Source organism: Ichthyophthirius multifiliis, assembly GCF_000220395.1.
Source record: "Ichthyophthirius multifiliis unplaced genomic scaffold scaff_1120509250873, whole genome shotgun sequence".
Lineage (NCBI taxonomy): Eukaryota > Ciliophora > Oligohymenophorea > Hymenostomatida > Ichthyophthirius > Ichthyophthirius multifiliis.
In genome coordinates, this window is record NW_004086417.1 from 1 (window position 1) to 22,886 (window position 22,886).

Below are 22,886 nucleotides of genomic sequence, written 5' to 3' on the forward strand. Positions count from 1 at the left end.
AAAAAAATTTTTTTAAATAATAAAATTATTAATAATTTTTTAAATATGTGTTAATAAATTACATATATATATATATATTAAAATATATATTTATATATATATATATTTTTTTATATATATATATATATAAATTTTACGTGAAGGAGCTCTTCCTTCTCCTTCTTCTAATAGTTTTTTATATTTTCCATTTTCATATTCACATTTTAGCCATATATTTTCGTCTGTAAAATAGTTATATGCTATTCCATGTAAGTTTCCATTATGAAAGTTTCCTTCATAAATTTCACCATTAGAAAATTTTAAAAATGCAGGACCTTATAATTTTTAATTTTTATAAAATCCATGAACAAATCCACCAAAAAAGAAAAAAGTATTCCTTCTCCATTCATTTGGTCATTTTCCCATTCTCCGAAATAAAAATCACCATTATCAAAATAAAATACGCCTAAACCTTGTTTTTATTATGTTTTTTCATTAACTTAACCTTAGTATATTCCATTTTTGTATTATATCAATTTATTTATTCTTATATCATTTTCTATTTTTTTTTTTTATTTGTAATATTTAATTTTATTTAAGTATCTAATTTTTTACTTTTTGGTATAGCAGAAATCGAAATTGTCTAATTTCTTAACTATTAATTTCGCATTTTTTATTTTTTTTATTTTTTTATAAATTTAATTTATAATTGAATATATTTGAATTTATATAAATTAAATAAAATTAATATATTTAAATTTATATAGATTAAATTAAATCGATTTAAATATTAATAAATACGTTTGGCTATAAATAATAAAAAATATTAAATTGAAAATTAATGTATATTTTTATACTTTAATAATATTTATATTTTAATAAAGTTTAATTGATAAATACATTAATAAAAAAAAAGTTTACCTAAATAATAAAAAAATATAAAAAAATTATTTTTTTAATAATATTATTATAAAAATGATATAAAAAATGCAATAGAATTAATTTATTTTTATATATATTATTTCATTTATTAATAAAATAATAATAAAAAATATATTATCAAGTAATAATTTTAATTTATCTAATAAAAAATATATAATTGTTTAATAATTAAAAATTAAAATAATAATAATTTATATAGTTTCTAAATATATTTTTTAATAAATATTAATCTTAAATATAATAATTTAAAAAAATATTTATATATATATATATATATATAAATATATATATTTATATTTATATTTATACATTTTTTTCTTTTTATTTTTAGATTAAATATAATATCAAATAAATAATTATTAAATATAAATATTCTTATTCAATATTAATTTTAATATTTTTATATCCATATATATATATATATTTTATAAAAGAAAAAATATGATATCTTAATTAAATATATTAAACGAACAAAATGTATTCATTGAAGATTTAAATCTCTCAAAAGAATAAACTAATCATATCTAAAAAACTAAATTATAAACTTAAAAGTCTCTTAAATAAATAACAGTTGATGAATTAAGTAAAATTTTTAATAATAAAAAGTCTGTTCCTGACAATTTATTTAGGAAAAATATTTAATGTTTTAATGGACTGAGTACTTTTGTTGATTTGAAACCTTAAATTGAAAACTTGAATATTTGCTCATAAAAAAACTTTTATTAGAAACTTTAATATTTTAAATTAAAATAAGAGTTTGAAAAAGAAAAAGAAAAAAAAAATCAATAAGTGATGTGGATAATAAATATAAAACTGATTATTTATTATTATAAAAAATGAAATTTTATTATGATAATAGCTAAAGTAAATAAAAATATCAATTATTAATGAATTAGATGCGTCATTGTTTAAAAAAAAAACAAAATAATAATTTAGAAGATGACAATGATTAAATTTATAATTATCAATTAGACGATAGTTTAGATAATAATATGGTTTAAACATAAATGAAAAGTAGGAGAGAATAAATTAATAGTAATTAATTATAGAATAATAATATATAAAAAGATATATAGATTAAAAAAAAAATGATGAATAATATATATTTTATGAAGAATTAGCTAAAAATGGGTTTGATATTAATAATTAATCTTCATATTAATAATATTATAAAAGATATAAGTTAAAAACAGATAAATTAATTCGTAATAATAAGCTTATATAACATAATAATTTTTTAAATAATAATAATAATAATAATAATAATAATAATAATAATAATAATAATAATAATAATATAAAAAATATAAATTTAAATAAAATGCCTAATTATTAAAAAAATTTAAAGTTAAAATCATATTAATAAATAAATAGTTAAAAAACTATATAAAGTGTTAGTAACAAAAATATCATTTTTAATTAACAAAAAATTAAAAAAAAGGTTTAAAAAAAATACACAGTGATATTTTAAATTAAAATTATATTAAACAGTAAAAATCATATGAAAGTATTATATATATATATATATATATATATATATATATTATAATATATATTTAATATATAGATATATATAATTATTATAATTATTTTTATATATATTATTATATAGATTCTAAAAATATTGTTTCTATGTTTAATATTATTAATTCTGATAATATTTGTAAAACATAATAAAGTATAAATTGTATTTCTAAGTAAATTAATTTATAAATTTTATTTTTAATTTTAAATTTTTATAGAAACAATATTGAATTTGACGATTAAAAATAGAAAATAAAATAGCTTTAAAATTTTTTATGTTAATGTTAAAAAGTTAGAAAAGATTTAAAAGATTATTCAAAATAAATTAAAAAGTTAGAAAAAGAAAAACCTTAAATAAAATTATTGGTAATATAATATTTTTTATATCTTAATATATTTAAAAATATTAAAGCAAGAATTTAAATATTAATTGGAAGGAATAAATAAAAATGAAATAAAAAACTATACTTTTAATAATTTACTTTGTAGATAATTTATAAAATACTAAAATAAATAATAAAATATTATAAAAAAAAAAAAAATTGCTTTTTGAATAAATATTAATTATTTAATAATTTATAATTTAATTTTATTTTATAGTATTAATAATAACATATAAAATTATCAATATGTTCTAAATTAATTATCATATATTTTTATTTTTATAAATAATTTAAAAAATTTATAAAATGTTTATTTGTACATATAATATTTTTAAAGATTTTATATTTCTTTTATAAATTATATTTATTTTTAAATAACATAATTAATTAATTAATTTTAATTATATTTTTTATAAAATTCATATAGACTAATTGTTTATTAAATTTATAAACTTTAATATTTATATATTATTTGCATTGATATTTTTATATTTTTTTTCTATATTAAAAAAAAAAATCCTTTATTATTGAGTTTTTTTTTTATTTTTATATAATCAGAATATTTAATATATATTTTGTTTTATACTTATACTCTATTTCATTTTTATGTATTTATATATTTTGAATTTCATAACAATACTTTATATTAATAAAGTTCATAATCACCTAATAGATAATTATTCCAATTATAAATAACTACAACCTATTATATATTTATTATTTTCTTCTATAAATATAATAGATTATATAATTTTAGGTTTGTATAAAAATTATTACAAGAATATAGAGCTACTTTTACATTTCTTTATGGATAACTTGGATTTTGTAAAAATAAATATTAGAAATAATTATTTATTAATAATAAATTATATGTTTGCTTATTTTTAGTTTTAAATTCACATCAATTATTTCATTTTTATATTATGCAAGTATATTATAAAATTGACGCGGTTTAATTTATTTAATTTAATTAAAATCTATATTAAAAATAATTTTTATATTTAAAATCATTTATATATTTAGTATTAATTTTATTTTATTATCTTCTTGAAAGTCATTTATTATTTTAATAAGTTTATAATTTATTTTTATTATTAAAATTACAATTATATATTTAATTGAAACTATTGATAATAAAATATAATATAAAATTTTAATAGATGTTTTTAATTAATTAATAATATTTCGATTTGATTTTTCTTTAAAAAAACTAAAAAATAGAATGCTATATATATAAAAAATATGATTTATTTCAATATTTTTTAAAAAAGTAAAATAAAATATAAATTAAATTATGATTTTCTTAATATAATCATCAACAATAAAATAAAATATATTTTTTTAATTTTTACTATAATTATAAAAATATATATCAACGTCTAGCTTATATGATCCTATTTAATATTGAATTATCTTCTGGTTTTTTAAAATCTTAACTATCAATTATATAAGATTAAATAGTTTATCCAAATAAAGTTCTTCTATTTAAAGATTCTATTTTTTTTTTTTTAAAAATAATATTTAATTTTCTAAAAAATAAAATTTTGTGTTTTTTTAATTTTTTTTTATTACAATGTGCTCTTTCGGCTGAATCTTTATTTGTAAATTTAACTTTTCCACAATCATTTTCTTTCTTTTATAATAAATCATTAAAATTTAATTTAATAATATTAAAAAAATAAAATTAACGTTTTATATATATTATTAATATGTTTTTTTTTACATAAGAATCAACTATATATGATTTTTCTTTTTTCAAAAGATCTTATAAAAATGCATTATCAATTTATTTTGGTAAATTATCGATTTGAATATAATAATAATTAGTGGAACTTTTTTATAAATTTAATTTTTTATTAGAAATATTATTATTTTAATTTTATTTCTAAGAATTTTCTTATTAATATTTATAATTATTATTTTATTAATTTTATATTAATTCTTGCTCATAATATTAATTTGTCTCATTATCTAATATTTATTCTTATATTATTGACTTACCGTTTTTAGTTTTTTATATAGTAATTTTTTTTTTTGGAACTTTATTAATTGTTTAAACCTTTTACCATTTTTCAGAATCTGATCCAGTTTTTCTTATTTATTTATTTTTTAAAGGGAATTTATTTGCAATGTTTTTTTTAATTAATTTTCTATTAACAAATCACTTTATAGCTTTGAAGTAGTTTAATTGTTATTTTATTAAGTTTTTTCTAATTCTTTATCTCTTTTAATAAGATTCAATTATTTTGTTAATATTAAATTCATTTTTTTTTAATTTTTTTATTATTTTATTTTTATAAAAAATATATATATATATTTTATTTTTTTTATAAAAAATATATATATATATATATATATATTTTTAAAATAAATAAATTATTTATAATTGTATAAAAACTTAATTAATATCTTAAAAAAAAAAAATTATAATAATTTTAATTAATGTTGATATTTTTTTTCCAATTAATTTTTTTATTTACAAATAAAAATAATTATTAATACTTTTTTTTTTAAAATTTTTTAAAAAAATTTAAATATTAATTTTACTGAAATATATTTTTGATTTAAAGCTCTTTTTTTTATATAAAGTAATTATTTTAAAATGTTATCAAAAATTAAAAATTCTTATTATTCTATTATTAATTAATTTTGTAATAATAATTTAAAATAAAAAAAAATGAATTATTCATAAAATAATAATTTTAACATGACAAATTAAAGTTCTTTTGATTTAGAAGAAGCAAAAGAAACTTTAGAAAGTATATAAATAAAACTATTAATGATAAATTTAAAATACATTTAAAAAAACAAGTTTTATATGATATAAACCAAATTTTAAATTGTGGATTAGATAGATAATAGTTATCAGTTTTAGTAAGTATTTGTGAAAATGGAGTAAATCCAGAAGCATTAGCAGCTGTTGTCAAAGAATTAAGAAAAGAAGCATCAATTTTAAAAGTATTAAATATATATATATATATATATATATATATATATATATATATATATTTTAATTAGACTTAAATGAATTGATTTTTTTATTATTATTATTATATTATAATATATGTACTATAATTTAAAATGATTTTTTAAATCAATAATTTATTTTTTGCATAATTTATATTTTAAAATTTGTATATTGATTTATTTAAATAATATAATACTAAATTGCCTTTCTCTACACATTATTAGTTGATATATTTTTTAATAAAATATTTATAAATGCATAAAATTAGATTAAATTTTTTATAATGAATAATATTTTTTTTTATTTAAAAAATTTTTAATCTTTATTATTATTATTTTATTTTATTTTTAAAAAAAAAATATCTATTATAATTATCACTAAATATAGAAATTAGAATTTGCATAAAATATAATAATCATTTAAATAATTTAATATTAAAATTAATCTGATTATTTTTATTTTTTTTAGTTAGAATTTTTAATTTTATAATACTCTAAAGTATAATTAAAATAAATAAAAAATAATCCTATTTTTTATTTTTATAGTCCTTTTCAAAAGTCATGATCTTTTTTAAGGCTTTTCAAATTCTTCCACTAAATTTTCTTATATAGAATCACATTAATTAATATTAATTTATTTAAAATCTTTTGTTTCGCTATTTATTTTATTCTCATTAAAATCACTTTCAGTTATTAATAATTCTTAACATAATTCATTACACAAATCGACATGTAAAGGTCTAATAAATTAGTATTTAAAAAGAATGTATGGAGCGACAAAAGCACCTGCATATCCAGTCAAATACATACCCATTCCTTGCAAGAAGAATTTCAAATAAACAATATCGTTTACAGGAATTAGATTAAATATTGTTAATATAATTACTATTATAGAAATAATTACTAAAGGTTCGTAAATTTTGGATCTTATAAAAATATATCTTCCAATTATAAATTCCGGAAAAGGATTATATAATGTAAATGTAAGAAACGAAAAAAAAATACAAATAATTGAAAAGTCAATAAAACATTTATGATAGAATTATTCTATTTGTAATGTTTAACTCTAATCTAATTTACATTTATTTATTATTTGAATATTCCAGTTTTACTCTTCTGGGTTATTTTTGTTAATGTGTAATTAATAAATATATATTATTATTGGTATTATAATTGTAAAAAGGAATATTATACTAATAAAAAATAGTATTTGTGCCCTATTTTTTTTATTAATGTTTTATTTTAATAAGTAAGCTAATAAAATAAAGATTCTTTATTCAAAATAATATTTATAGAATATAGTAAATGAAAAACCTAATATAAATCCGAACAAAACCTAATTTAAAGCATGCATCCCCAAATAAATTCTAGAGAAAATTATACATAGATATAGAAATATAAAAAATATTAAAAGAGCGATTTCTCTATTTCTTTTGTTTTAGTGAAATTTGGTAAATTATTTATTTAATAAATATTCGTAAAAAACAAAACCCAATAAAGAATGCCCAGATGGATTTCCATATTCTTAATAACAAAACCATTCTAAATATTAAATATTTTTATTTGGAATCCAAAAAGGTCGAGGTTGTGAATATGCGGTTTTTAAAAAATTACATATATAGGTCAGAATAGTAAAATATAGCATAAAATTTAATATTTCAAGTTTTTAAGTTTTAAATGAAAACATCAATACTAATATTAATATAATAAATATAGGATTTACTAAATTTGTTATTATATTAAGTATATATATTAATAGATTGTTTCTAAAATTAAATTAAAGATTTTATTATGTTTATAATGTGTTTTCAAATGTTTTTTTATTTAAGTAATGGACAAATATAAATAATGATATAAATATTATAAAGGTAATTAATAAAACATAATTTTAGATCTTGGATAATTACTTTTTTTTTATTTTTTTCATTGGGTTGAATAGTTCTTTTTCACTCATTTTTAATTTATTTTTTTAAAGATAAGAATAAAGATTAAAAAAAGATAAATCTAAAAAGATTTGTTATTTTTATAATAAATTATAAAATATATATTGAATATAAAAAATTTTATATAAATAAATATATATATTTATATATATATATAAATATATATGTATATATATATATACATTTATATTTTTTTAATTTTATTATTATGTATTTGTTATATACAAAAATAAAAATAATATATTATTAATTTTATATTTGTACTTTATTTTTTATAATATATTTATTTAAAATATAAAATTTTTTTGATTTTTTTTTTTTCTATTATTTATCATAAATACATACTTCCAAAAGCACTAAATGTTACAATTGAGAAAAATACGCCATAATAAATATTTAAAAATTTACTAATATTTTAATTTAAAACATATCTATTTTTTATATTTTTAAATTTTAAAACTATTTTTTTTATATATACTTTTTTTTATTAGCCATAAATATTAAAATTATTAAATTCAAAAAATTAAAAAGCAAAACGCTTTAAACAATTAGTTTATCGAATTTTTCTGATGTAGTTTTTCCATTAAATAAGGAAAATTGTATATTTTATCTATAATTTTTTTATTTAAATTAATTTGTATTTTTTTAATATTAATACTTTTATGTTTAAAAAACTAAAACTAATCCAAATCCAACCAAACTATTAAAAACTTGACCTGCAAAGCACCCTGAAAGAGCCATTATTCCATATCCCATTTTAGCTAATTAAGGGTTAGTAAAGAAATCTAATTATTATATAAAAAAATTAAAAAATTAATTAATTTTATTAAGAAAATATAAAAAAAAAAATTAAAATATAAATAAATATGTACCTCCTGCTGAGTTTCCAAAAGCTAAAAATGTCATTCCTAAATAGGCTTTATTTATATTTGTAAGTAATTAAATTAACTTTTTATTTTTTTTTTACAAAAATTAAATTATATTTATTTTTATTTATAAACGAAAAAAAAATCACTCCAAGAAAATCAACTAATAATTAAGCTGCAATAGAAATAACAATAATAGAATTAACAAAACCATAAAAAGCAAAATAGAAAACATTAGAAGGGGCAATAGACATATGTGTGAATTTCCAAACAATTATTGAAGATATAACACTAACAAATAAGCATATATATAATAAATAAATTCCAAATATTTCAATAAATTAGCTATTTGTATAAAATAATATGAATAATGGAGAAGTATAACAAAGTAATATTGATTGCCATTTATTCCAATTTTCATCTTCAACCTTGGGAATAATTAAATCTCTGATACAGTTTATTGGAAATTCGTATATAAATAAAATTTTTTACCATAAAGCCATTTCACACCATTACATGTCAAATCTTAAAAGCCTCATTTTTATTTTTGATTTTAATAACATTAAATCGTGGTTTAATTTAAAGCCTAAATATTTTTTTTTTTATCTTTTTGTTTTATTTTATTAATTATTAAATGAAATATATGTTAATTCTTTTTTACGTAAAAGTTTAACTTTGTATCGAGATTGTATTAGTTTCCTGCAATTATGATTACTATTGATTCTTTTTATATTCAATATTATTATTTTGTTATTATAATTTTTTAAAAATAATTTTTTTTAATAATATATTTTAATAAAATTATACTTAATATGCATTATAATCTGCTAGTAAACCATAATTATCCTTTTTATATAATAATTTTACTAGCGATTTAAGGATTATAATAAATAAATTTATATATAAATATAAATATATATATATATATATATATATTATAATATATATATATATTTATATATTTATATATACATACTATTATAAATATATATATACAAAAAAAAATTATACTTCGTTTTACATATATCCATTTTAAAGATATAATTTCAGATTATTACTTAAAAATAATAAAAAAAATGTATAAATATTTATTTTTTATTACGAAACTTTAAAAGATTCATTATAATCTTCATTTATAATTATATCAGAAATTAAATCTTCAGTTTAATTATTATTATTAATAGAAAATTCTAATTATGAATTAGTCATTTCTTTTTCATCAATTAAACTTTATAAGTGTTTTTGTTTATTTTATGTTTTAAATTACCATTCTTAAATTATAACTACAATAATAAATCTAATATCAAAAAAGAAAATTATTTAAAATAATATATATATTTGTACATAACATATATTCCTAAATAACTCAAAGCCATAAGAAAATTCACAAAACCAATAAATGTATATAAAATAATGACAAAAGTCCCAAATGTATAAAATCCAATATCTCTCAAAAAAATCTGTTTTTGACATTAAATTTAATTTGATTAAGAAATAACTCTTGCAACAATAACTGAATTTACAAATAAACCTGCTCCAAATATACTTCCTATTGCTAAGGATATACCTTCTGAATCTCCACTTCCGCCAGCTATAATTGCTGTTAGTACATCAGGTGCTCCATTTCCTAAAGCTAATAAGGTTACTCCAGCTAATGTTTAAGAACATTTTAGAAATTCTGAAATTCTTGTAAGAGATGGGGACAAATATTTTTCTGCAGTTGATTATAAAAGGTGAAATGAAAATAATGAAACTAAAATCTTTTTTTTTTTATTTATTCGAATTTTTTTTTTATAATTTTTTACGGATATAATTAGTAATAATAATATATTTTAATCTAAATAACAATAATATATTTAAATAAATTTTATTAATTCTTCATTATTACAGTTTTATATTACATATTAACATTAGTCTTTTTGTATTTTTATTAATTCTAACTTACATTAATCCATTTTTTTTAAAATAATAATAATAATAATTATATAATAAAATTAATTTTAATTCTATTTTTTATTTTTAAAACGAAAAATATAAAAAATATAAAATTATTTATATAAAAAATACATATATATTTATTTGTATATATATTTGTAATTAAAAATAATACAAAAAACTATATTATTTCTAAATCTCTATATAACAATATTATATTTTATAAAGAAAAACAAATAAATTTTTAATTTTAAAATATAAATTATATAGAATATTTAACAAAATTTTATTTATAATTTTATTATGTTTATATTTTTTAAAATCTTATGTATATATTTATTTAAAAAAAAAAAAAATTAAAAAATATAAATTTAAAATAAAAAACAAAACAAAATATATATAAATTAATCAACTTTAATAATTTTCTAATTTTCCGATTTTACATAATTAACATTTTTCAGTAGGATTCTTAACAATTTATACAGAATAATTACATTTGCATAAAGAGCAAGTCAATATATCAGATTTTTTGAATAGTTTAAAGCTTTGCCAACACAAAATCATATCTTATTTACATTATCCGCATTTTTTAGGACCTTTAAAATCAAATTCAGATTCACAATAAGGACAATTAGTCTTTGTAATGTTATTATTTTAATTTTTTTTCTAAGAATTAACTTGTAGTATATTTTTTAATTATTAAAATAAAGCAATATCTTCTTGATCTGGTTTTCCAGTTTAAATAGACTAATCAAGGGAATTTTTTAATTATTCTGCTAGTAAGAAATTTTCAGCTTCGATTGAGGTTTGGATAGTTTAGAGAATGTATTTTATCCTTATTTTACCTTTAAGTTATTAAATAGAAATTAATATTAGAAAATAATAAAGAGCCTATTTTAATTAATGATTATTTTTTGTATATTAAATTTAATTAAGAAGTTGCGAAGATAAAAAATAGGCAGAAATTTGTTGAATGAATTTTTTATTTTTTTAAATATCAGTTTTATCGAATTTCTAAAAGGCTAAATTAATTATTTATTATACTTTTTGAAACTCATTTTATGAATTCAATGATATTATCTAGTCTAGGAAATCTTATTAATTATTAGCGTCCATTTTCTCTTGTTTTAAAGGACTATCATATTATTAATTTTACTAAGGGAACTCAAATTAATTAAATTTTTATTAAATTTTTTTATCAAAATTAGAAAATTATGTATCTTTTTATTATATATTTTATTATTATTAATATTAATTGAAATTAGAAAAGTCAGTATTTGGATTATTAATGGAATTGTTATTAAAGGAATTATTTTTTGAATTATTATTTGGGATGTTTGTATTAAAAGTATTTGGATTAAATTATGTTGTATTGAAATTGTTTGATGTAAAATTATTTGTATTAAAATTGTTTATACTATTAAATGCATTTGGATTAAAATTTCCAAAATTATCTGAATTATTACCGCTTCCTTTTTATTAATTAATATTATCTGTTTAATTTTTAAAAGTATTAAAATCATTGTCATAATTATTATTTTTTTAAAGTGATGTAAACTGTCCAAAGTTTTATGTGTTTTTTCTTTCTTGACTTATATATGAATTAAAGTCATTAAAATTTTGTTATACTTATTCTTAATATTAATTATTATTATTATTAAAAATATTTTCGTGTTTTTATTCAATTGCTTCTTCATCATTTTTTATATTATCGTCCATAACTAAAGGAGGCATTTAGAAAAAAAATTAATTTTTTGATTATGTTTCTTAATTATTTATTTAAATTTAATCATTGTTTTTTGAAAATTCTTCATTTATTATAGGTGGCATAGCAAAAACAAATTATTATTTACTATTTTATTAATGAGAATCCTATTATTATTATTATTCTTCATTTACAATTTAAGGCATTTAAATAACAAAATTATTTATTTAATTTTAATTATTATTATTCTCTTTATTTTTTTTTATTTTAAAAGCTATTTTTTTCTTTTTTTCATGGACTAATTATAAAGGAATCTTTTACTCGTCTTTAATTTGACTTAAAAGTAATTTTTCCTTTCTAAAACGAAATTCTGTAATTTCACCTATAAATTTTTCAGAACCTAAAATTATATGTTTATTTTTAAGTCCTTCGAAAATCTCGAAATCTAAATCTTCTTCACTCATAAAAAGTTCCTTACAATTTATAAATAAACACATTTTAGACAAATCCTCATATATAATAGATATATGGTTCCATTAATTTTAATTTAAACTTAAATTTTATTAATTATTATTACTTTATGTTTTATTTAAATTATTACTTGTGTTATTGTTTTCCTCATCTTCATCTTTATATACAATTAATTTTACAAGACTACCTTTGATAAATAATTCTGAGTTATAATTATTTATTTTTAATTCTAAAGTACTTTCTTACAATTACTAATTAAAAAATCTCATTAAAGAACCGTTTGGAGTATTTGGTTTTATCCAAAATTCAATTGTAAATTATTTCGTTTATTTTTATTTATTAAACCATTTTTCATTACAAGTTTTAATACATTAAACATTTATTCCATTAAAAACTATACTATATTACTAAGGACATTTTCCTCCCCATTTATCTTTAAAATTAATACACATTTATATATAGATAAATGTAAAAAAATATAAAAAAAATAATAATAATATATATATATATATATATATATATATATATATATATATTTATATATTATAATATAATATAATATTGCTTTTTATAAATACCTTCTATTTCCATAGGATCTCCTATTTCTAATTAATTCCATATATTTTCTATGTTATTAGATATAATTTCTCCATTATTTATTTATTCATAATTGCTTAAATTATCGATATTTTTACCTTTTCCTTCATCGAATCTCCATAGAATAAGAATTTCTTAGTTTTCTTTTTCTTCTTCTTCTTCTATTTAGTCTTGATTTTCGTTGAAATTTTATTCTTGGTCACATTTAATATTTTTTTTTTTTTATTCATTAAACTATGAATGTAATCCTATATAATTATAAATACTATCAAATTATGTTTACTCAATAGTTTGTAAAACAGGCATCTTCATCTTCATCTTCATCTTCTTCATCTTCGTTTTTAGAAAAATATACTTATTTATAAGTAATACTTCCGAATCCAGCCGAGAATTAAGCTAAGTCTTTTTTTTAGACAATATTTTTAATTTTTTTTGCTAATTCAATATCTAATTCTCCTATTTATCGAATAAACTCATTATTTCTTATATTTGTTTATTACTAATTTTAAACACTGGAAATAATGGAAAAGCCAAATTATCTGTTTATTAAAAAGATTCTATAGAATAGTTATTTTAATAGTTTTATTAAGTAATTTGAGATAGAATGTATTTCCAATTTTAATGTAAATTATTTCCAGTTTTTGAATTCAAAAGAACATTAGTTAATTAATTTAATAAATCTTTCTAGTTTAAAATTTTGGCTACAATTGCCATTTTATGATAATTTTATAATAAATAATTTAAATAGTAAGATTTTTCGAATTCTCCTATTAATAAATAATATTAATAAATTTATTTAATTTATTCTTTCTGGCCAACATATCGAGGATCTTATTAAATTTTTTTCATTATTTCTAAAGCATCTATTTCATTTTTAATTTATTTATTTATAAATATACTTTCTATTAAATCTTCTGTTTTTAATAATTGTTCCATTGTTTATACACTTATAATCGTATTGAATTATTTATTATCACTATTATTAGTATATATATAACTTAAATGTTATAAATTAAATTATATGAGTTTTTATATTAATTTCTATGATATTTAATTACTACTTATAATTTCTATTAATGTTTATATAAAAACTGTATTTATTTCTTATTTAAGATATTTCTAATTAGCTAAATAACCTAAAAAAAATATAAAATAAAATAATAAAAATAAATAAATATATATAAATATAATATATATTTATATTTATATTTTATTATATATATTTTTTGATATTTATATCTATTTTTATTTTATTTGTATTAAAATACCACAAATTAATGGTTCTAAAGGACAAAAAGATTTAACTTTGAATTCTGTATGATCTTAACTATTTTTTTCTTAAGATTATTTTTCGAGCCTATAATAATTCTATCCATCATTATAAAACTAATAATTTATTTACTTTCAAAATTATCTAAACTTACACAGGGATTATATGTACCGTCTATACAGGCATAATTTATATGTGTTTTGTTAACAAAAAAAAGAGCGTTTCCAAACCATTTCCCTTAGTTTATTAAATTATTAGAATTTTAAATTTAACATAATTTTAATATTTTTATTTTTTCTAAATTTTAGTTTATAAAATAGATTTTATTTAAACAAATTATTGCCCCTATCTATTTTTTATCATCTTAATTAAGGTTTTACCATTAAATATCAATTATATTGTCATCTAAATCTCCTTTAAAAGTATAGTTTTAATCGTTTAAAATTTACATATTACATAAATGGTTTTCTGGAAGTCTGTTTTTTGAAAATCTTAATATGTTTTCTCCGTAATTTTAATAGATTATACAAAATCCATCTCTTAAAGGTGTGTTGTAAATTTTTTGGATTTTAACATTTAATTAATCCTTGAAAAAGTGAGTGTTTTATTTGTCCAAAAAATGTATTTTCAATTATTCATCTAAGTAATCTTGCTAAAACTCTATTTAAAAAGATTAATTATTGTTCATTAAATAATACACAGGGGGGTTCTAGTATTTTGGATTACCTAAAAATACAGCTTGTGTGCAAAAAAGTTCTACAAAATGCTCTATTTCAGCTTCTTTTTCTCCTTTTAAGTTTATATTAAAGGTTGTTGCTCGAAAATTATTGTCTAATTTATATAATAATAAGAATTTGATTTTGTTAGTATATTCTAAAGATATAGGACGGGTATCTAAACCAAAAAATAAAATATCATCTGAAAGAATAATTTACTTTAAAGTCCCTACAGTCCTTATTAAATTCATTGCAGCTGAAAATAATTTAATATCGAGATTTTCAATATAAAAGTTTTATGATTAGAATAAAATTTCTTTATTTTCTATTTATTTTAAATTAAATTATATATAAATATAAATATAATATATATATAAAAAATATAAATATAAAATTATGTATATTTATATATTTTTATTTATATATATATGTATAATTATTTTTTATTTTTATTTTTTATTTACATGAAGGTATTAATTATTCAAAACTATGTGTATGCTAAGGTGAACATTATGGAAAATCTATTTTATCTGACATTTTATCATATAAATGAATTAATTTTATATTATATTCTATACAATTAATATTTTTCTAATTAAATTATTCTATCATCTTTATATTTTTAAAAGCTATTAAATTACTAAATTAATGTACTTAAAGAAATTTATTAAATCCCATACTAATATTATCTTATATTTGAAACTTTATATAAATAATTTTTTATATATATATATTTGTATTTATATATATTTTATTTATACTTTATAATCTATTTTTTATTAATAAATTATAGAAATTTCATTTATTTTGGCTGAAATTTTATTTTATGAATTTTTAATATTTTTAATTTATTCTAAATCCCCTGTTATTTGAAAATTGAATAATTTTAAAATTCCTTCACCTGTTAAAGCTAGAAAATATGTATTTTTAAAACTAAAAAACCCATTATACAGCATCCATTATAAACTTAAAATTCCGTTTTCTGAAATTCTAATTTTCGCCAAAATTAAATGCTTAGTACCCAAATGTCTAGAATCTAAAATATAGATTTTCCCATGATTTGTTCCTGCCAATAATTTATGTCCATCATTAGAAAACTCTAAGCAAGTATAAAAATATCTATTTTCATTATTATTTTCATTATTATTAGTATTATGATTTTAAACATTATCAGGTTCATTTAAACTCTTCAATTAAGAAAGACTAGTATAATTCCAAATTCTAATAAATCCATCTGAACAGGCTACAACGATTTTTTTTTCGTTTGGCTGGCATTTTAAATCGTTTATAAGAACTTTTTTAGGTAGTTTTAATTTTGAATATTTTTGAAAATTCGCTTATTATATCGCCTCTTGGAAATTAGCACAATATATATTTCTTTAAGTTTTTGAAGAAAAAAATAATAAATCTTAACTTTCGGACAATGTAAATGAATTTATAAAATAATTATTTTTTCCATGTGTTTATGTATATAATAACATCTGTTTTTTAATAGTATCGTAAATTACGATATTAGAAGGGGGATATGTGAGAAATAAATATGAGTTTTTTTTATTATATTATAATATATAACCAGAAGATTCGATTTATGAAACTTTAGGGACTATATATGTGTGGTGGATGCCGTTTGTAAGTGTATCTTCTTGAATTATTGCAAGGTTTTTTTATTATTCGCAGAGAATTAAGTAAAATATTTGCATTTTTTCCGCATGCATGCAAAAAGAAAGGGCTTATTGGGTTTTTATATATTATGTATCCATTTTTTTAATATTACAATTTTTTTTTTATTTATAATTATAGTTATTATATTTTATTTTATTTTTTAAAAAAAATTAATTTTATTATTCTTTAAAAAAATAAATAAATATAAAAAATAATAAAATAAAAATATCTTAAAAAAATTTTAATTAAAATAAAAATGTAAAATCATCAATTATTGAATAATTTCGAAGACATTACTAACTTAGTTAATAATGTATGTTTAAACATGCAATTAGGAGAAACAATATCAACTAAAGAGTTTACTTTTTATGATTCAATGTCTTCTTCTGAAATAGGTGATCCAAAAATGGATATAAAGGTAGGATATAAAGATGTAAAGCATCCTATTTAATTAATAAAAGATGGAGAAATAAAAGCAGCGGAAAATCTTACAAATCATGAGGCAATATAATAATAAAAAAAATATATATTTATATAAATAAAAATATATATTGATGTATATAAAAATATATAATTATTTTTAATTAAAAAATTAATTATATGTAAATATATTTATATATTTATAGTTAATTCATTTGATTGATTATTTATTAGCATTAGAGTTTACTTGGTTAAAAGGATATTCTTTATCCTAAACACTTTATTAATTTGTGTATATATTCTTTTGATATTAAAATAATATATTATTATTAATTTTTTTTTTTTTTAAGTTATTTTTATGATGAAAATTCTTATAAAAATAATTTAATTTTGAAATCTTATATCGAATGCTTATATTTAAATGGAATCATGATGTTTGAAACAGTCAGATATTCACCTTTTTTAAAAGAAGATGATTATACAATTACAGTTTTTAGTTTTCCTGAATAAAAAGGTATTTAATATTTTTTTTATTTTTATTTACATAAAATAAATAATAAATTAATAATTAAATTTTAGATGAACAAACGATATTAAATCAAATTAGTGAAGCTGAAAATTTAATAGGAGATAAAATAACAAATCCAAATTGTAAAAAAAATAAAAATAAAAAATTCTATATAATTATATAGTAAGAAAGAAGAAAAAAAACATAAATCTAAATGAATATGATGCCATAGATTCTCGTTTAAAATTCCGTAAGTCTTTTTTAAAATTATCATCTTTATTATCAAATTCTAATTATACTTAATAAATACATGAATAAATAACAAGTTAAATAAACAGTTTAAAAAAACGAATATATGAAATAAAAGAAACATCTAGTTTGTATAAAAATACTTAATAAGAGTTAAATTTAGAGAATTATTTTTCCAAAAATATGATAAAAACTATTAATTGCTTAGTCTCGCCAAGACCCTATCTTGAAATGAAAATTGAAGATGGATTTTCTATGATTGAGAGCTTTTTGGAAAGTTTGGAATATATTTTAAGTCTTGCAAAAGAATAGAACTTTTATGCAATTCTTGAAAAAATTATTGAGTTTAAAAATTTACCTAAAAATATCTTTGCAAAAACATATTTAGATTGTAATATTTTCTATTCAACAGGAAAATATTTTTCTATATATGATATGGGAGATATGGTTAAAGTAGTTTTTTTTTTATATTTTTAGATTAATATTCTTATATATATTATTTCTTTAAATCAAAAAAGAATATATTTAAAGATTTTGGATTGTCTGACAGCACTCTAAATTCCTAAAGCTTTTTAGAATATTCTTATTAATGTTAGATTGTTTGTTAAAATTATATAACTAAATACCTTTCTAATTAATATAGATAATATAGAGATTATTGTAAAATTTACTAAGAATTAAGTATTTTAATAAGTTAGAGTGTAATTTTTTGTTATTTTTATTTAATAATTTTTTAATTGTTAATAATAATAAAAATAAATAAAGGATAAATACGAAAAAGAATTTCTTATAAAAAAAGATGAAGCTTAAACTGCTACTACATGGAGTTATAATTTGGCTTGTAGAATGATGGCTTAACATTTACATTTAGGTTTTTAACTTGAATTATTTGATTTAGCTGATTATTGTTAGATATTTTTTATATTAGAGTTTGTTTATAGAATTTTAGAAATAAACACATAAAGTTTAATGTTAATTAAATTTGATAAATAATTTATTTTAGGTATTTTTTTATTTTTTTATTTTTTTGTTAATAAAAAAAATAGCTTTTTAAACTAAATAAAACCTTGATTAAGCTAAAAAAAAATTAAAACCTTTTTAAAAATAATGGTTTTATTATTATATATTTTATAAAGGATTATAATTGTATGCTAAAGCTAATAGTCATATTTGCTTTTTATTAGAAAAATATTCACTTATTCCTTAATTTAATGATCCAGAAACTTTAAAAAATAGATTTGCGAATAGATTTAAAATATTTGAAAATGCATTTTTTTTGAAAATGCCCACTTATTAATAATATTAAGAAAAGGTTAGTGAAGGTTTTTCTAAAGAAAAAGTATTTATTTTTAGTTAAATAAAAATAATATTATTATAATTCAAAAAAGCTTGATTAATATTGTGAAGAAATTAAATAAACTTTAAGTTAAGCTTAATAATTATTTTAATAAATTCCTGAAAATGAAGAAGTAGTGCCCTTAGGAATTAGAAATGATGCCAAAAAATTAATAAAAGTAATTTTTTTTAATTTTTTTTTTTTTAATTTTTTATATTTAAAGGTATGTATATTAAGTAGTCTATCTGCCATGAAAATAAAACTTAAAAAAAATGATTTATAAAAATTAAAAGGAAGCTTTAGTAGTAAAGAGCATATATATTATCCTTATCCGGAAATTTTATGAGATGTTTTTTTTTTTTTATAAAAAAAAAAATAAAAAAATAAAAAAATAAAAATTTAATTATAAAAATGTAAATTAATTAAATATAATTTTTAACAAAATATAATTTTATATATAAAAAATATATTTAAATTAGATTATATATATATATATATATATATTAATATTTAGGATAAAATAATTATAAAAAAATTAAAAATAAGTAAAATATAAATAATTAAATATTAAAAAAAAAAAACTTAATTTTTTTATTAAAAAAAAAATGAAATAAATTTATTTTTAATAAATAAAAAATAATCATTAATTTGTCCATTCAACTTTTTACTTTTAATATTTTTTGGGGGAGAATTATTCATGTTATTCGATAGATAGACCGTTTTATAAGTTTAAAAATTATATTGAATTCGTATTGCTTTTGAAATAAGTTTAGTTCGATATATTATCAAATTATTATTAAGATTGTAAGCTTTTTATATTTTAAGAAAAATAATAATTAGGATTTTTTTATTTTTAGAAAATAATTTATTATATTTATTCTTCAATTTACGAAAACTTCTCTTCATTTTTTTATTAATTTTCTTAAAAATATTATTCAATTTTATTCACTAGTAAATTTTAATTTTAACTATTTTTTAATGATTGAATTTAATCTTAAAAAAAAATATTTTCTTTATTATTATTACTAATATTTTATTCTTTAATTTGTGATAATTATTATTATTATTATTATTATTATTATTATTATTATTATTATTATTATTATAATATTTATATTTCTTATTTAATTTTTTTAATTTTCATTTATATTTTTTTATTTTATAAATATTATAATAAATTTATTTATTATTATGAAATAGTTTCTTTTTCTATTCTACTTTAGTCATATTCTTCTTCTATTTAATTTTTTATTATTTCTTCTTCATTTTCTTCCATAAATTCATTATAATTATTACTAAAGATAGGATTTATAATTTCTGTTTTTGAATATATTTTATTTTATTTTTTAAAATTTATATTTTATTCCTATATTTCTGTTTCATAATCAATTTAAATAAGTTAATTACTTAAAGGATTTATATCAATTAATTGATTTAATTTATATTATTTAACTTTTTTTTAATTATCATTTTTTTCATTATCATTTATATAATTTTATTTTTTAAAATATTTTTAATTTTAAATTTCTGTATTTGAATGTAAGTTATCTAATTTTTCATGAAATATTTCTTTATTTTATTAATTTTATATTTCTTGTAATTATGGTTTTATTTATTTAAATTATTTTTTTACTTAGAAATTATTTATTATATCATTATTTTTAATTTGATAATTTTTAATTTCTTTCAAAGGTTTTTAAAAATTTTTGAAAATCGATTACATATATTTATTATTTTTTTCTTTTTATATATAATAAATAATTAAATTAAAAATATTAAAAATACATAAGCAATTAAAAGATTTAGAATTATTCAAATGAAATAATATCTTAGTTTCTAAAGGTATACTTGTATAAGACTTTCCATATAGATCATTTTACTATTAATTAAGCTATTTTTTATTTTATTTATTTAAGTTACAAATATTAAAATATAGAATTTAAATTTTTTCATTTTAATTATAATTTAAAAATTTTTAACATAATTATTATCCAATATAAAATATTTCTTAAAATTATTTATTATATTCATTTTTTTTTATAAATGAGATATTAAAATAGATGATTTTAAATAATTAAAATAGCTAATCAATAATATTTATAGTCTTTAGCAAAATTCAAATTCATTAATAGAACTTTCAATATTTTAAAATATCTTTTATTTAAAAAATATACAAATAAATATATATATAATAATATATATATATATAAAAATAATTATGATAAATATTAATTATGTTGATATAAATATAAGTATTTATATATATATATATATATTTATATATTTATTACTGATTATTATAATTATGAATATGCATAATAAGAAATAAATTAACAGTTTTAATTTTTATTTAATTATAAATATATAGAGGATATATTATTTAAAATAATACATTTTTGAATTTGAAATAAATTCAAATTCTTGTTTATTTAAATTTATTTATGTTAATTATTTTTAAAATTAAACTAAAAGAATTATTTTAAGCAATCTTTCAATATTTTTTTAGCTATCATTATATTTCCTTTTCTTTTTTTTTTAAAAAAAATAAAAATTATAATATATATAATAATAACTTAGTACAATTTATAGCTATATTATTGAATGTATTTAATAATAATTATTCTTGATAAAAAAAATATGGAATTTCTTTTAATATTCTAAGTGAACATTCTAATAAATTTAATGTTAATTCATATTTATTTGATTCTAATTTTTTTAAAAAAAGTTTATTTGTGTTTATAATTTACATATTATTAAGTTAAAGGAAATATTATTTATTTGTATTGAAAATTATTTGACAAGTAAAGGCTCTAGACTTTATATTTAAATATTTTCAAGTACTTTTGTAATTAGTTTATTATATATAATTTAAGTTTCATTTTTTTAAAATTCCTATTTTTTTTTTAAAAAAAAAATCCTTAAACTAAAAACAAAGAATTATAATTTATCAAAAACTTGTTTTTTAAATTAAATTATTTAATTAATAATATTAATTAATGGTAAGGTTTATTCATTCTGTAAATTATTTATAGTTTATTTTGGGGATTAATAAATCAATTTTCTTTATTTGTTTATTATTGAAACTTTATTCATTTTTTTTTTTATTAAATATTATTTTAATTTTAATTTTTATTTTATTTTAGATTATTTAATTAATTTAAAAAATAAAATATTTTAATTTTTTGATGTTTTAAGAAATATTATTTTTTAAAACTAAATAAATAATTTTAAAAAAAATGTTTCACTTTTTACTATTATTATTATATATAATAAATATAAAAAATAGTTTATTTTTATTAAAAAAATAAAATATATAAAATAATAATTTATAATTTAATAAATCATTTATATTTTTGTTATTTAAAATAATAATAATATACAAAATAACTTTTAATTTTTGTATTTTTTCAATA

The 22,886-nt window shown here is 15.1% G+C and overlaps 5 protein-coding genes across 5 annotated transcripts, besides 51 other annotated features; 2 read left to right on the plus strand and 3 right to left on the minus strand. All coding sequences in view use genetic code 6, as the record gives it.

Annotated features, from left to right (window-relative positions):
* Positions 1-62: 62 nt before the first annotated feature.
* Positions 63-129: a microsatellite.
* Positions 86-135: a microsatellite.
* A 551-nt stretch (positions 136-686) lies between these two features.
* Positions 687-758: a microsatellite.
* A 416-nt stretch (positions 759-1,174) lies between these two features.
* Positions 1,175-1,229: a microsatellite.
* A 932-nt stretch (positions 1,230-2,161) lies between these two features.
* Positions 2,162-2,219: a microsatellite.
* A 213-nt stretch (positions 2,220-2,432) lies between these two features.
* Positions 2,433-2,532: a microsatellite.
* A 378-nt stretch (positions 2,533-2,910) lies between these two features.
* Positions 2,911-2,942: a microsatellite.
* A 226-nt stretch (positions 2,943-3,168) lies between these two features.
* Positions 3,169-3,204: a microsatellite.
* A 602-nt stretch (positions 3,205-3,806) lies between these two features.
* Positions 3,807-3,850: a microsatellite.
* A 1,270-nt stretch (positions 3,851-5,120) lies between these two features.
* Positions 5,121-5,196: a microsatellite.
* Positions 5,197-5,793: 597 nt separating this feature from the next.
* Positions 5,794-5,837: a microsatellite.
* A 2,009-nt stretch (positions 5,838-7,846) lies between these two features.
* Positions 7,847-7,919: a microsatellite.
* Positions 7,860-7,919: a microsatellite.
* A 150-nt stretch (positions 7,920-8,069) lies between these two features.
* IMG5_105260 (sodium calcium exchanger protein, putative) lies at positions 8,070-9,096 on the minus strand (the record flags this gene model as incomplete). The annotated part of the gene is made up of 4 exons (XM_004035081.1): positions 8,754-9,096; positions 8,611-8,686; positions 8,397-8,523; positions 8,070-8,169 (listed from the first exon to the last, which is right to left on the minus strand). The coding sequence occupies exons 1-4, from the start codon at positions 8,856-8,858 to the stop codon at positions 8,070-8,072; spliced, it is 408 nt and encodes a 135-aa protein (XP_004035129.1). The 5' UTR covers positions 8,859-9,096.
* Positions 8,149-8,212: a microsatellite.
* IMG5_105270 (hypothetical protein) lies at positions 8,968-10,341 on the plus strand (the record flags this gene model as incomplete). Its single annotated transcript, XM_004035080.1, has 2 exons — positions 8,968-8,992; positions 10,097-10,341. The coding sequence occupies 2 exons, from the start codon at positions 8,968-8,970 to the stop codon at positions 10,339-10,341; spliced, it is 270 nt and encodes an 89-aa protein (XP_004035128.1).
* Positions 9,364-9,398: a microsatellite.
* Positions 9,487-9,599: a microsatellite.
* Positions 9,502-9,599: a microsatellite.
* A 499-nt stretch (positions 10,342-10,840) lies between the features above and the next one.
* Positions 10,841-10,885: a microsatellite.
* Positions 10,878-10,945: a microsatellite.
* A 930-nt stretch (positions 10,946-11,875) lies between these two features.
* Positions 11,876-11,949: a microsatellite.
* Positions 11,876-11,953: a microsatellite.
* Positions 11,954-12,700: 747 nt separating this feature from the next.
* IMG5_105280 (hypothetical protein) lies at positions 12,701-13,645 on the minus strand (the record flags this gene model as incomplete). The annotated part of the gene is made up of 3 exons (XM_004035082.1): positions 12,701-12,717; positions 12,846-12,872; positions 13,294-13,645. 3 exons carry the CDS (start codon positions 13,643-13,645, stop codon positions 12,701-12,703), a joined length of 396 nt encoding a protein of 131 aa, XP_004035130.1.
* Positions 13,212-13,277: a microsatellite.
* Positions 13,616-13,640: a microsatellite.
* Positions 13,646-14,157: 512 nt separating the features above from the next.
* Positions 14,158-16,998, minus strand: IMG5_105290 (hypothetical protein; the record flags this gene model as incomplete). Its single annotated transcript, XM_004035083.1, has 3 exons — positions 14,158-15,623; positions 15,763-16,000; positions 16,060-16,998. The coding sequence occupies 3 exons, from the start codon at positions 16,996-16,998 to the stop codon at positions 14,158-14,160; spliced, it is 2,643 nt and encodes an 880-aa protein (XP_004035131.1).
* Positions 14,453-14,491: a microsatellite.
* Positions 14,458-14,509: a microsatellite.
* Positions 14,463-14,514: a microsatellite.
* Positions 14,502-14,538: a microsatellite.
* Positions 14,505-14,566: a microsatellite.
* Positions 14,511-14,567: a microsatellite.
* Positions 15,634-15,691: a microsatellite.
* Positions 15,634-15,693: a microsatellite.
* Positions 15,645-15,693: a microsatellite.
* Positions 15,735-15,760: a microsatellite.
* Positions 16,017-16,058: a microsatellite.
* Positions 16,419-16,446: a microsatellite.
* Positions 16,999-17,100: 102 nt separating the features above from the next.
* Positions 17,101-17,155: a microsatellite.
* Positions 17,111-17,156: a microsatellite.
* Positions 17,148-17,186: a microsatellite.
* Positions 17,150-17,186: a microsatellite.
* A 30-nt stretch (positions 17,187-17,216) lies between these two features.
* IMG5_105300 (mak10 amino-acid n-acetyltransferase subunit , putative) lies at positions 17,217-19,819 on the plus strand (the record flags this gene model as incomplete). The annotated part of the gene is made up of 11 exons (XM_004035084.1): positions 17,217-17,462; positions 17,587-17,672; positions 17,731-17,894; positions 17,960-18,031; positions 18,073-18,138; positions 18,346-18,590; positions 18,656-18,838; positions 18,903-19,140; positions 19,184-19,476; positions 19,526-19,651; positions 19,697-19,819. The coding sequence occupies 11 exons, from the start codon at positions 17,217-17,219 to the stop codon at positions 19,817-19,819; spliced, it is 1,842 nt and encodes a 613-aa protein (XP_004035132.1).
* Positions 17,474-17,538: a microsatellite.
* Positions 19,142-19,166: a microsatellite.
* Positions 19,656-19,686: a microsatellite.
* Positions 19,820-19,838: 19 nt separating the features above from the next.
* Positions 19,839-19,871: a microsatellite.
* Positions 19,872-20,526: 655 nt separating this feature from the next.
* Positions 20,527-20,579: a microsatellite.
* Positions 20,580-20,583: 4 nt separating this feature from the next.
* Positions 20,584-20,631: a microsatellite.
* Positions 20,596-20,634: a microsatellite.
* Positions 20,601-20,643: a microsatellite.
* A 284-nt stretch (positions 20,644-20,927) lies between these two features.
* Positions 20,928-20,960: a microsatellite.
* A 681-nt stretch (positions 20,961-21,641) lies between these two features.
* Positions 21,642-21,689: a microsatellite.
* Positions 21,654-21,757: a microsatellite.
* A 968-nt stretch (positions 21,758-22,725) lies between these two features.
* Positions 22,726-22,794: a microsatellite.
* The last annotated feature ends 92 nt before the right edge of the window (positions 22,795-22,886 follow it).